The 12238-nt window shown below is 45.6% G+C and overlaps 1 protein-coding gene across 19 annotated transcripts in view; it reads right to left on the bottom strand.

The window, feature by feature from the left end:
- EXD3 (exonuclease 3'-5' domain containing 3) overlaps positions 1 to 12238 on the bottom strand; it is a 300891-nt gene that overhangs the window by 123412 nt on the left and 165241 nt on the right. For all 19 annotated transcript variants that reach the window (XM_064468665.1, XM_064468669.1, XM_064468675.1 and 16 more), the window contains one exon: positions 10979 to 11110. In XM_064468665.1, coding sequence (XP_064324735.1) covers positions 10979 to 11110 — 132 coding nt within the window. The remainder of the gene's footprint in view (positions 1 to 10978; positions 11111 to 12238) is intronic.

Here is a 12238-nt window from a genome sequence, read left to right as displayed (position 1 = left end):
TCATGAGTCCAGTCCCACCGTAACCACCTCTGGTTTGTGTCCCTTTGAACTGAACCCAGGGCCAGCTTTATCCCCCTGACAGCCAAACTCCAAAGCTATCATATCAAGTCAGCACAGAGAAAGCGCCCTCAGGGTTTGCAGAGCGGATTGACTTTCACACCTCACTGGCCACACAGAAGAAACCCAGTCTAAACAGCGTAACTTTGCATAACTGATTATTTTCACTGGGGTAATCCGAGCCCTCCAGTAAATGCCACTAAATGCCGCGGATCCAGGGAAGGCCCCGCTCAGGGGAGGAATGACCCAACTGCAGAAGGCAGCCAGAGCGAAGGCTCACCAGGGCGAGGAAGGGCTGGTCCCCGCCGCGGGATGGGCTTACTCCTGGGGGTGAAGGCTCAATCCTTTGGCTCAGCCAATCGCTACACAGAAGGAAGCGTGAACAACTTTTTAGTGCCCAACTCATTTATCTAGTCAGAGATTGGAGTGTGCAAAAATAAGCCAAGGGAAGCCCGCTAGCCAGAGCTGCGAGGCAGGCTGGTGTGCAAGAAGCTGTCTGGCTTTACTTCGTGTTCTTGTTTAGACTCTGCTCTTCCCAGAAAGGTTGGACTAGATGATCCCTGAGGTCCCTTCCAACCTGCGATTCTGTGATTTGTGCCTTTCTGACTTTCTTTTCCACAATGTCCCACACATTTTGAGAGGCTTCAGCTTTCAAGCTGACTCCCCAGTGACCTATTATCCTTGCACATCGATCACTCCATCCTGTCACCAAGCAGCCATTCACACGACCTTGTTTGTATGGAACCGTGTTCCTCCTCTGACTCCTCTGTCACCAACTTCCTTCTCTCTAACCACCAGCTCACTTCCTCCTGCAGAACCCAGTGCAGTGATCTCCCCTTCTCTAAAGTCCATGTACTTAGACAGTCAAATTAAAACCCTAACAGCTGCAGAGATCAGTGGTTGGGCTGCCAGAGGTGGAGCAGTCCATGCTGTTGGTACACCCGAGATGCAACTTGCTCCCGCAGCCCGTTGTGCCTCCAAAGCTCTAACCCAGCTGCAGATGGGAACTCCCATTTCAGCCAGATCAGTCTTAACATCTGGCTCCCCATGTGCCCCCTCCCCAAGCAGGGGCTGAAAACATGAGGGAGGGACAAGTGTGCAGGGGACAAAGGGTGCCACCCTCCTGGCTGCGAGAAGGTCTCAGGCTGGAGTCACCTGATGGTAACCACAGCCATTAGGAGGGGCAACTAGGAAAATAAACCTGGTTGTGCTCACCTTGAACACACGATATTCTCCTACTTCACTAAAATGCCTCAGTAGGAGCAGCTCCCTCAGAAAAAAAGCACGAGAAAAGCTGAGGTGGGGGGTGGGAACGGAGGAGATACTGGCGATGCGAGAAAAAACAGGCTTTCACCTGCATCTTCCCCCAGCACTTCCCTGAATAAAAGGATGATCAACTCAGAGTGTGCATCTTGAAGTAAGAAAGGTAAATCATCTAAACCCACTTGTCCAGAGAAAAGATAATGACTCACAGAAAGCATGCCCTACCTTTGCCAAAATTCCCATGCTGTCATTCTCCCTCCAAGCTGTCACTCCTGGTGCTGGAAGACCAGAGGGTACTTGGCTGCCCTCCGGAAGAAAAAAGCTTATGCCGTCGGGAGACTTTGTTCCAGATTAGCACACTCTCAAATAAGCTCACTGCAAAAACCTTCCGGCTACTAAGGAATTTCTATTGACTTCTTGGGGGATGAGAGAGTAAAATTTATCCTGAGCCTTTTATAAATGACTGATTCAATGACAGCATCCACACCTAGCTCAGCAAAATCCTACCTTGGCCTTACAGCACGCAATATAGCTACTCATCAAGATAACCGCAAAATATCACCTTCCTCAAGACTGACACAATGTATGAATTGAGAAACTAATTTAAAAGCTCTCTGTTTCTCTTGTCAGGTTTCACCAGGATACTGCTTTACCTGTCCCTCTTTCCGAAACACTCCGTGATCCTTGGATGAAAGGGTTTACATTAACACAAAATGGTTTCTTCTTAGACCACATGCACCTTTTGGGGACAAGGCCTTCTTGAAAAGCCCAAATCCTACATATGTTGCTTACCATCTCATCATTAGCTGTTTCTAGCTGAAAATGCCTTTGCAGGAGTAGATGAAGAGGGAAACAACGTATCATATCCCACAGGGGTCCACAGACATACGGTTTTGGTGCAGGGTGTCATCTCATACAATTAATACTATGAATAACAGCTATAGCTCATTTTATGCCAGTAGGAAGTTACACAGTTTAATGCCTAAAGGTCTTCAGATAAAGGCTGTCGAGCAATTACAGATCTGGCAAATTCTACAATGAAGCCAAGCATGTGTAGCTCAGTGTACAATGCTGACTCAAACGAAAGCTTCAAAAATGCCTAGAGATCACACATTCTTCTGAAGGAACAAAGGACCGCTGCTGGTATTAACAGCTGCCCAGGCAAACACTGGATGACTTGGATGACTTGCAGTCTTGGATGACTGCAAAACTGTTCATTCCCCATGAAGCACGTAGCAGGATTTAATTGCATTTGCAACAACAGGACAAGGGTTTTGTGCAGGATTCTCCACAGGATTTGGGAAAACATTGCCGTGATACTTACCTGTGCTACACGATGGCTCACATCAAACTGTTTAGAAGAAAGGCTCCTTTCTGATACTATTCAATCACCTTGATCTATGGAGGGGAAAAAAAAGGCCTGGAGGCCGCCTGGATGGGTTCAAATCAATTCACTTACCTGATCTACTAATGAAGCTGGTTACTCTGTTGTGAAAACAAGAACTTTGACATTATTTAACTTTTAATGTACAAGGTCTCTCAACTAATGAGACCCACTGATTGTATGCTGGTTTATATGTAGGATTATCATCCTGAGAACCCACCAGTATAAATATACAGCCATTCAAACACCGGGAGTTGGACATCCTATCCTTGCCATGACATACAAACAAAGAGCATTATAAGGGCACCAATGTCAAAAAGGAGGAGAAACTCCACAGTGTATAAAACATGGGAATTTTGACTTCTTGACACAGTCAATACACTGAACTCTGACCTCAGGAGGCACAGGGGACTGGAAACCAACAGAACTCAAATTGGCTACAAATCTCTTGTTTTCTCACGACATTTGAGAGAAAACATGGGGACAGTTTCTTTGGACACATGGGAGTTATAGCTGTGTCACTGCCTTCTCCAGAGAGTTCCTCGCTTTCCTTACAGTCACTCCATCACTGTCACCCACTGACCTTTCATTACTTTCTCCCTGTGCACCAGCATCGCTGCTGACCAATGCACTTCACGATCTGTCCAAACCCACGAGAGGAAGAAAAAGCCCTGTACAGAACTGTATGAAAGGACATTTAGTCTGCACTACATTGTGTCTTCTTTTCTTTGCTAGTCTAAATACAAGTGCTGTTTTTACTGCCAATCGTCGTTTGCTTGTGCTGTTTCCACTGGCTAAAAGTAGCATTTTTCCAGCTAGTGTTGCCCTTCAGGAAAAAACACACATTCATACCTCTCTTGCATTTAGCACAGGAGAACAAAACTGGTTCCCAGGAATAAGGATGATTTCCTCAAAAGAAAACATTTGCTGTCAGCTGAGGTTTGACCTCGAATGGCTAATTTGGCATCATCCTTTTGAGCACTGTAATACATAATACCATGAAAAATTCACAGCTTTTTCCCCTCCTGAAGTTTAATATTCGCCTGCAGCTTTGCAAGTGAAAATAAGAGGAAATAAATACACAAACCGAAACCTCGGTACAGTCTCTCACATATGTCCACAAAAAGAACCTAAAGACAAAGATCTGTAAAGGAAATTTCTCTGGAAATCAAGCTTTTGCAGACACTGAGAAAGAAAGCCTGCAACATGAGACCGTCTTCCTTGAAGAAACACAGCTGATCTGCTGCATTCCCATATCTGACTTCCACTGGTCTGTGTAAAACACAAACTTCACGCTAACCCGATGAAAACAGTCAACATGCTAGAGAGACAACAGTCTGCTCTGAGCTGGTGAAAGGGGAAAAAAAAATCTCAGGCTGTCATTCTTCCCTTGCTGTGACCTTCATGCTCCACTGAATTTCTGAAGATACTGAAATCTTGGCAGGGAAGTGTACAGTCTGTGGGAACCAGGCAGCACTGTCCGGACTCACTGGTGAGAATTAGGCCCAGTCAAGCCCTTTTTATGGGGGGCTCTGAGCTCTACATGGACAGCAGCGCAGTGCCGAGCAAGTTACAGGCTGGGAATTTTACAGGAGTGATGCTGTGCAGACTTGCGTATCGCACGGCGGAGCTGCCATGGACAGCACGCTGCCCATCCTCCTGCCCCGCACCCAGAGGGTTGGGGCTCGATCACTGGGGTCTCCATCCAGACGGGGCACGCACGTTACTTCGGTGTGCCCCCGCGCCCCTGCAAGTAATGGCGATCACTTGCTATGAGCTCTCAGTACAGTTTATAAAGCCTTAGAGATAAAGAAATGAAAATCTCAACTGGAGACTCACAAGGAGCACAAATGTGCCATGACAAATTATCACAAACCCTGATGCTATTTAACGACCGTCGTGTAGGGCCACTCCAAATAAAGAGCTACAGCCCTCTGAGTGAAACACTGCTGCGTCAGGGCTAGGTGCATTCACGACTGAACGCCCACATTCAGACAGTCCCAGGACAAGTACCTTTTGAGGTCAATTTGCTCCCTCAACAATGTCTGTAGAGGTAGAATAATACCAGCTGTGCTTCCTGGCCAGTCCCAGCAGCACAAGTTGCAGATTACATCTAAATTGCCAAGCCCAGGATAAACAAAAAGATTAAGAGGGCCTTACCCTTTGTGTTGAACAATGGCATTCTGAAGCAAGAAATCACAGCCTACGTAGTGGGTAGGCACAGGGCTGAGTTTTCGGTGTGGGTTAAGGGCTGGTGAGGAGTAAACAGCTAACACACATCTGGGGAAACCACAGATGCTGTTAATCACAGGTTTTCCTGACCTGTAGGCGCTGACAAATTGCATCCTATGGATGAACCTTTTATTAAACCACAAAGGCTTTCAAAACAGTATTCTCTTTCTCAGCATTCCCAGGTCAACAAAATCCAGCGCACGAGACCCTTCTTAGTTCTTCATTTAGATGGTGACGTGGCCCTTTCCAAACATATTTCAGGGCTGAAAGGAAGCAAACAGGGACACGATGTTACATCAGCGGACGGCATCTCAGAAGATGAAACGTGGGCTCCGAGAACTGACATTTTCGAAATTCTTTGATGATCGCCTCAGCCCCATTTCAGCTGCAGATGCTTTTTGTCCTAAGCAACTCCTGAGACAAATCCCTTGCTGTCTGCTGGGGCAGAAACATTTTACAAAATACGTAGCCTTTAAGGTCCTACTGGGTTTTCGCTGTGCATGGGGAAGGACAACTAGTACATTTAAAAGAATGAAATGACTGTTGCTCAGGGTAGGAAAGGTGACCACAAAACAAAATTGCCCTGGTCCCACTTCCATGACACGCTAGAGCAGGAAGATAGTCGTTCGGCTCACAAGTTAGTGAGAAAGATGATGTCTGGCAGTTCTCATCATCATCTGGACCGACAGAGCAACCCACATAAAAGGAACAAAAAAGCCTGCTGATCAGATTGGTGTGACAGAGGCTCATGAGAGACATGCACATTCTCAACCTAAACGACAGCTTGAGGGATCTATATTACTAATTATCGACTAATATTACCAGAGTTCCCAGGCTGGCTTCAAAGGTTCTCGCAAAGTGCCCCAAGCACAGGGTTTTTCATCTAATCATAAGGCCTTTTTCTTTGTCCCTGCTAAATGGCTTGCTCCATACTGGGCTCCCTCTGCGTAAATCAGCTTGCACATGATGAGCTTTGCAGCAATGAAATTCGTTACCTTAACCACAAAAAACCAGAAACATTTGCTGCAACTGTTAGAACACTTTTGCACCTAATTTCCAAAAAAATGTTGGTTTCCTCTCTTCCTCCCCCCCTCCTTCCCACCTACTCCTAATCCCATGCTAACACCTTGCTAAAAGGCTGGGGTGAGCAGCTTTGAAACTGAAAGAGCAGGGAAGGAGGAGAAAAAAAAAATAGATATCAGATCTCCAGACAATGAAACAAAGCAGCTATCTCTCACATTCTGCAGCGCTCAGACTGAGGTCATAAGTTAAACAGGACACCAGAATAGGTGATGTAAGTTGCTTATTTAGGATCAGAGCATTCAGTGAAGTGAAAGAGACAACCTATTTGAATTTGCAGATAATCCTATAATAAATGCAGGGCTGTTAGGCTGCAGAAACTGCAACTGGAGCCTGAGAGGTTTTTTTCCCTGTGCACATTTATTTTTGCAGGAGATATAATTGCAATCGTTTTTACTTGCAGGAAAGCCTTGAAACCTCACCTGGGATCAGGCTCCCATTGCGTTAGGTATTGTTCAAACAGGGTCCCTGCCCCAGACAGCTTAAAGGCTAAAGGGTCAACTCAAATAGAGGGTGGGAAAGGAAAGAGAGGCCCAAAGGAGGCAAGGAGGTGGCACGGCCACATCAGAGGACCTAGGTGCCCCAGCCCACTCCCTCCCTTGTACAAGAGCAAAGCCTCAGACTCAAAATTGAGCTGATCAGCACTTACTCTTTCAGTAAAGCACAGCTCAGCTTTTCTGAAGATGGACAGGCCCTTCTGGCTCCAAATCTGTCTGCAGAGCCCCAAACCAGCAAGGATTTTACAGCAGAGTTATAAACCTTTAACGAGGAGGTTCTTCTATAACATGAGTAATTTATCGGCGATCCCGTTCAACACTGAACACACTGTTTTCTCTTCAAACCATCATGACAAACATTTGCAATATAAAGATTTAAAGCTGACAACTTGCACTGTTTATCTCCTCAGTTTATCACCGTTCAAACCGTAATTTCACCCTGTCAGTGCTGCGCAGAGCAGCATTACTCACAGCCGAGGGCTGCCAGCCCCTTTCCTGATTTTATCTTCTTTGACCCAAGCGTTTTTCACTGGCAAGAAGTTGGCTAGGCCAGACACCATACCTTAGCCAAAGGAAGCAAAATGTCCTGGGTACCACGGGCTCACTGAGAAAGAGCAGTAAAAGAAGAGGCATTGTGCACTCTGCCAGGTCAGTAGATGCTGTCTACACCTGCTTCAGATGGATCTTCAGTGAGACGGAACAGAAAAGCAAGATGGAAAAAGCCAAGTCAGTCGTCCAGGTAATATCTGCGAAATCATGCCCATTTTCAAGTGCTTCTTTACAAGGCTAACGGAGTTCATGTCCTCCTGCTGTCCTCTCAGGCCAGAGGCGAGCGTCAAAGCAGGCAGGCATGCCCCATGCACGGACACCTCGTCTGAGCACAGGTGGCTGCAGCACCAGGGTGGGTGGGAGAGAACCTCCTCCTTGAACAGACGTACCTATCAGAGAAGCCAAATTTCAACGCCCCTATAAAACGACCTAGCTGGCAGATGTTCATATCCATAACTGCAGCCATCCAGTAGGTCACCTTCTTTAGCAGGTTTTGGTTTTTTCTTTCTTAAATGCAATTTCTGTCTTAGAATCTCCTCCAAGTTGTCAAGAGCAGAGATTACTGGTCTTCCACTCAAGCCAGTTTGGCAGCTGACCCTAAGGCTGCTGACAGCTCTACAAAGATCTGCGTGACTAGTGTAAGGGACCAATATGCTGAATTTATCATGTAAGAACACCCTCCAGCATGCATTTCACATCACCATTTTCTGAAGGAGCTACTTTTGGATATCTAGAAAGAAGAAAAGCTGTGTACAAGATATTCAGATGTGTGCAGAGGTGCAGACAAAAGACATTTGTGTTTCAAATAGAGGGAATATGTTTATTTCAAAGATTTTAAGGCTAGGAAATGTATGACTACTGGGGGTGTGTGTGTGTGTGTTGGATGCCACCAGAAGACAGAATTGATCTTATTTTCATTCAGCCCCCCTAAAATGTTCCTCAGTGAAGGCAACAGCAGGCTTGGCTAAATCGTCTCCATGACTACCAGGGAGTCCTTAAGACGGAGCACTTGAGAGACACATGCAATAGGAAGACCATACCTGGAAGGCCATAACTGATGCAGCCGGCAGCACTCTCCATTTCTGGAGCCTTTAGCCAGAGCAACCAAGTGGAAGCCCAGCACAACTGAGAGCAGAAATGGCAAGATGCCCATGGGTGAAATTCTCCGTGCACTTGCTGCTCTAAGTCAGACAGAGGTATTTGCCATTGTTTTAACAGAAAAAGGCAGTATTTTGGCAGGGTTACAAAGCAAGCCCATTCTTTATATCTGCAAAAGAGAGACCGTCCTTCCCTGCTGAGGGAGCTGACAGAGGAAATGTATTTTACAGCGATCTTTGGTACCACATTGAATTGGGACCTATTTTTACTGTGTGCTCTGCACTACATGCATTAATTGTTACAGCAACAATATTTGCTGACATATTGACTCAAATCATTTACAGACTAGAAGCCCAAGAGACAAAACAAGCCCTTGCTCCATGAGACAGAGAGAGTCAGGCAGGATGCCACATTGCTTCCTGTGACACACAGAAAATGCTTATCTACAATGGATGATCACAGCCGATAACCCACCTCCAGCGCTCTGGCAAGCACAACAGGGCTGCCCTTCACTGCCGGGCCCACAGTTCAGACACCGGCCGGCCGAGCTCCACAATGGCGAGAAAGGAGAGCGGCCCAGGTTACGAATGAGTATTACGTGGCCTCCTTCTGCTGAGCACGTGTGGAGCAGCGCTCGGGCGCTTCTGGAGGTCCCAGCTTGCATGCCACCAGTGCTCTCCTGCTACAGGGGCAGCCAAAACCCTGGGTCACCCATTGGCAATACACATTTCTGCAAGGAGGTGGCAGACCTCAAAGCAGTTTGCAAGTCCTGAGGTCTGTAACCCAGTTAAAGACCAGAACTGGTTGTATGGAAGGCACCGCTCAGCAGTTTAAGGATCTAGCCTCTGTCCTAATTAAGCCCAATTAGGTTTGCAGAGGATTAAGATGTTTTAGAAAGAACTTACAAATGAAGTGCTGAGGTCTCCGTTGGCTACCGTGGCCCCAGAGCACCACCTTAAAAGCAGAAATTTGCCATTTTTCACATGGGCAGTCAGTACTCTGTAGTTCGGCAGCACGATCCTTCCTACCAGCTGCCCACCGCTCTCCCCTCGCCCACAGACCTACCGAGAGCTGCAGTGCCGAGCACGCCTGGGTAACTCTGGGCGTCTGCTTGACCTGCGCAGCTCTAAGCGCTTGGATTCTCCTTGAGAGCAACAGCAACATATTAGCAAAACTTGCACAGTCTGTAGAGGACAGCTGAACAAAATCAGCTCCAAAAAGCCAAAGCCTTAAACGTAGGTAAATACATGATTCAGAACACAGAGCCATTTGACAAATAATAGCATCTTCCCATGCCTAACGGTCTAAAACATGCAGCTGTTCTACCACCACAATTTACAGGGAAGGCATTTCTCCTGGAAGAGAACACTTAGTGTATATTCCTAGCCAGATTGATTACCCCTATTTATATTGTAAACTAAGACAGCGTGTACTAAAAAGCCATATAGTTAAACAGTTCCAGACTCCAGATCATGGGCAAGGGGTCAGTTTTATATGGTATGTTGCACAGTCTTCTGCGTTTATTACAGATATCACAGATACAACAGAGTTTTCTGCAGCGTGTTTTTTTATGTGTGCCTATTCTTGTGGTATTTTAACAACCATCAGGAAGAACACTGCTATTTTATGGGATCTCAGGGAATCAGAGAATCCACAAGGTTTTTTAAAGGTTTTTTTAGAATAGCAAAGAAGCCAGTGTGCCACTATATAATGACTGCAATCTGTTCTTGGAACAATAAAACCACAAGACTGAACACAGTATCTTATATCTGAATATACATTTATCCTAAAGTAAGATCAACCCATATTATGTCAATTCAATCTGCATGGCGTTACGTCACTCTCCTCTTAGAGACAACCTGCACAGCTGGACAACTCTCATTTTCTCTGCAAGTTATAGAAACAGTTTCAACAACCGACATCAGATATCAGCAGTGGTCTAGAAAACGCTCTCTGGTGTGTTTGCTCAGAAGTCATTGCTATTCCTACAAGACTTGTGCACTTCCACCAGGCCAGGAGACCCCATGAGCTCGACCACAAGGCACCGAGCCAGACTTCACTGAAGTGTTCAGCTGGCTTGTTTATTCTTAAGAGAAAGCTCCTTTTCTAGCCAGAGTTGCAGTTTCTTCTTTTTCTCGCTTTAAACACTGATAAGATGAGAGATGTTGAAGTTTCAAGTTGGTTTATATTACAGTTTTTGAAGGGATAGGTTTCAGCGTGTTACTGTAACAAACAGAGGAGTGAAACTGGAGGAGATGGAGATTTGAGCTAACACAATTAAACTTCTTCTTAGCAACAATCCACAGATATCCAGTGCCAAACACAATCTGGAGGCATCAACTAGCATAGACATGAATTAACCTAATAGCTTCTGAAAAAAAATATGCAGTCGTAAAAAAAAAAATCCTCCTATTAAAGTAATTAAATGTTATCAGAATCACAGAGCTATAATTAAACATGGTTTGTAATTAAAACAGCATGTGTTCTAGACAGAGAACACAGCAACAGAGAGACAATAACTGCGATAGTCAATGCCACAACGCATGCCAAGTACCAAAACTCAGAAAAACAGCAGACTTTCTAGCAAAGCTGCAGATGCAGTGCCTCTGCTCTTCTGACTTAGTCATCAACACTCCTGACGGATGTTAGCACACTCGGAACTCCTCACAGCTTTGCAAGATGTTGCCAAAGTTCAGGCAGAAATCTTGGGAACCAAACAGAATACACTGAGTACAAGACTCAAAAAGCTGAGGCAGTGCCTGCTGTGCAAGAAACGGCGAGCAAGCATGAACTTTAACTCAAAGAAGCCTTGTCCTACCTGGCAGCGGCTGAAGATATCCGCCAGGGATACTTGAACGTTGAAGTGTTTCAGAACCTGCAGGGCCTGTTCTTTTGCCTTTTCTGAGCAGTTCACAGAGAAACACCTTCCTTCTGCTACCTGGGACTGCAGCTTCAAAAGACAAGTCATAAACCAAACAGACAATAAATGAGCCAGGCCATGGACCATGATCCGTGGGTTTTTTCCTAATACGCTTGGTTTGGTTTTAATTACAAATAATATTTGGAGTTAGTATGTGTTACAGTCTAAATTTTGATCTACCAAGCACAATTGGTAATTTAACACTTAGCCACTGCTGCAGTAGCTCTGAGACTACTGAAGCACTGCAGCATTCTATAGGTATAAGAAACACGATGGCCCGAGTCCCCTTCAACTTATAATTTGGTGGTGTGGTGCTAACAGGGGTAGCAAGAGGAAACTGAATTTAATCACAGCTTTCACATGAAACCTGGCCAGATCACACACAGTACGCAAAAGCACAATGATGGAGATGATGTCCAATGACAGTTCTACCACTTCAACCCTTCTAGTTTATACATCGTTTCATCTGAGTTCACTGATGGCCAATGAATTTGAAGTGGTTGACATGGACAGTCCCTCTACCTTTGTTCCACATTTAGCAGAGAAGTTTGTGCCTGGGAACAAGCACTGGGAAGTTCAGACACATCTTTATGAACATGACGAGTACTCACAGCAAGGTGGGATCAGTTACACACAAGTATGTGAGCCTAGCAGAGCCATCCTGTCCTTGCGTAGGGCATACAAAGGCAAAGGAACAAAGGGAACCAGACATATCCCAGGACAGTATCGTATACTGGGAAACAGTTATTTTCCTTTTGCAATACCTACACAGTACTTTGAAGTTAAAGCTTTGCCAAGTAAGATCGTGCTGGATGCTGAGTTACCTATTACACCAGCTGTGGGCTCAAGGAACCACAGTCTGGATAAGGAACCCATAATGTGGCACTGCAGCACCTGCCTCACAGTGTCTCATCGGGGGGAGATCTTTCAGTGCTCAGCCATTATGTAGGAAATGAGCAACCTACATTCTGCAAATACTCCAACTAGCTACTTGAGTAGTTGGGAGCTTTTATATTGATAGTTTGTGACAAAGAAGTCCTGCACTCTGGCTCATGTGTCTAATTTGGAACAGTTTCACTCTTCCAAATGAGTTTTTGGGCAGTAACAAAGTGCAAAGGACCTGCAGCAGGCATCATAACAATGCAACCACTGACTGGA

This window comes from Phalacrocorax carbo, chromosome 18 (genome assembly GCF_963921805.1).
Source record: "Phalacrocorax carbo chromosome 18, bPhaCar2.1, whole genome shotgun sequence".
NCBI lineage: Eukaryota > Metazoa > Chordata > Aves > Suliformes > Phalacrocoracidae > Phalacrocorax > Phalacrocorax carbo.
The sequence above is the reverse complement of the archived record's forward strand: the minus strand, read 5'-3'. Positions and strand labels throughout refer to the sequence as shown.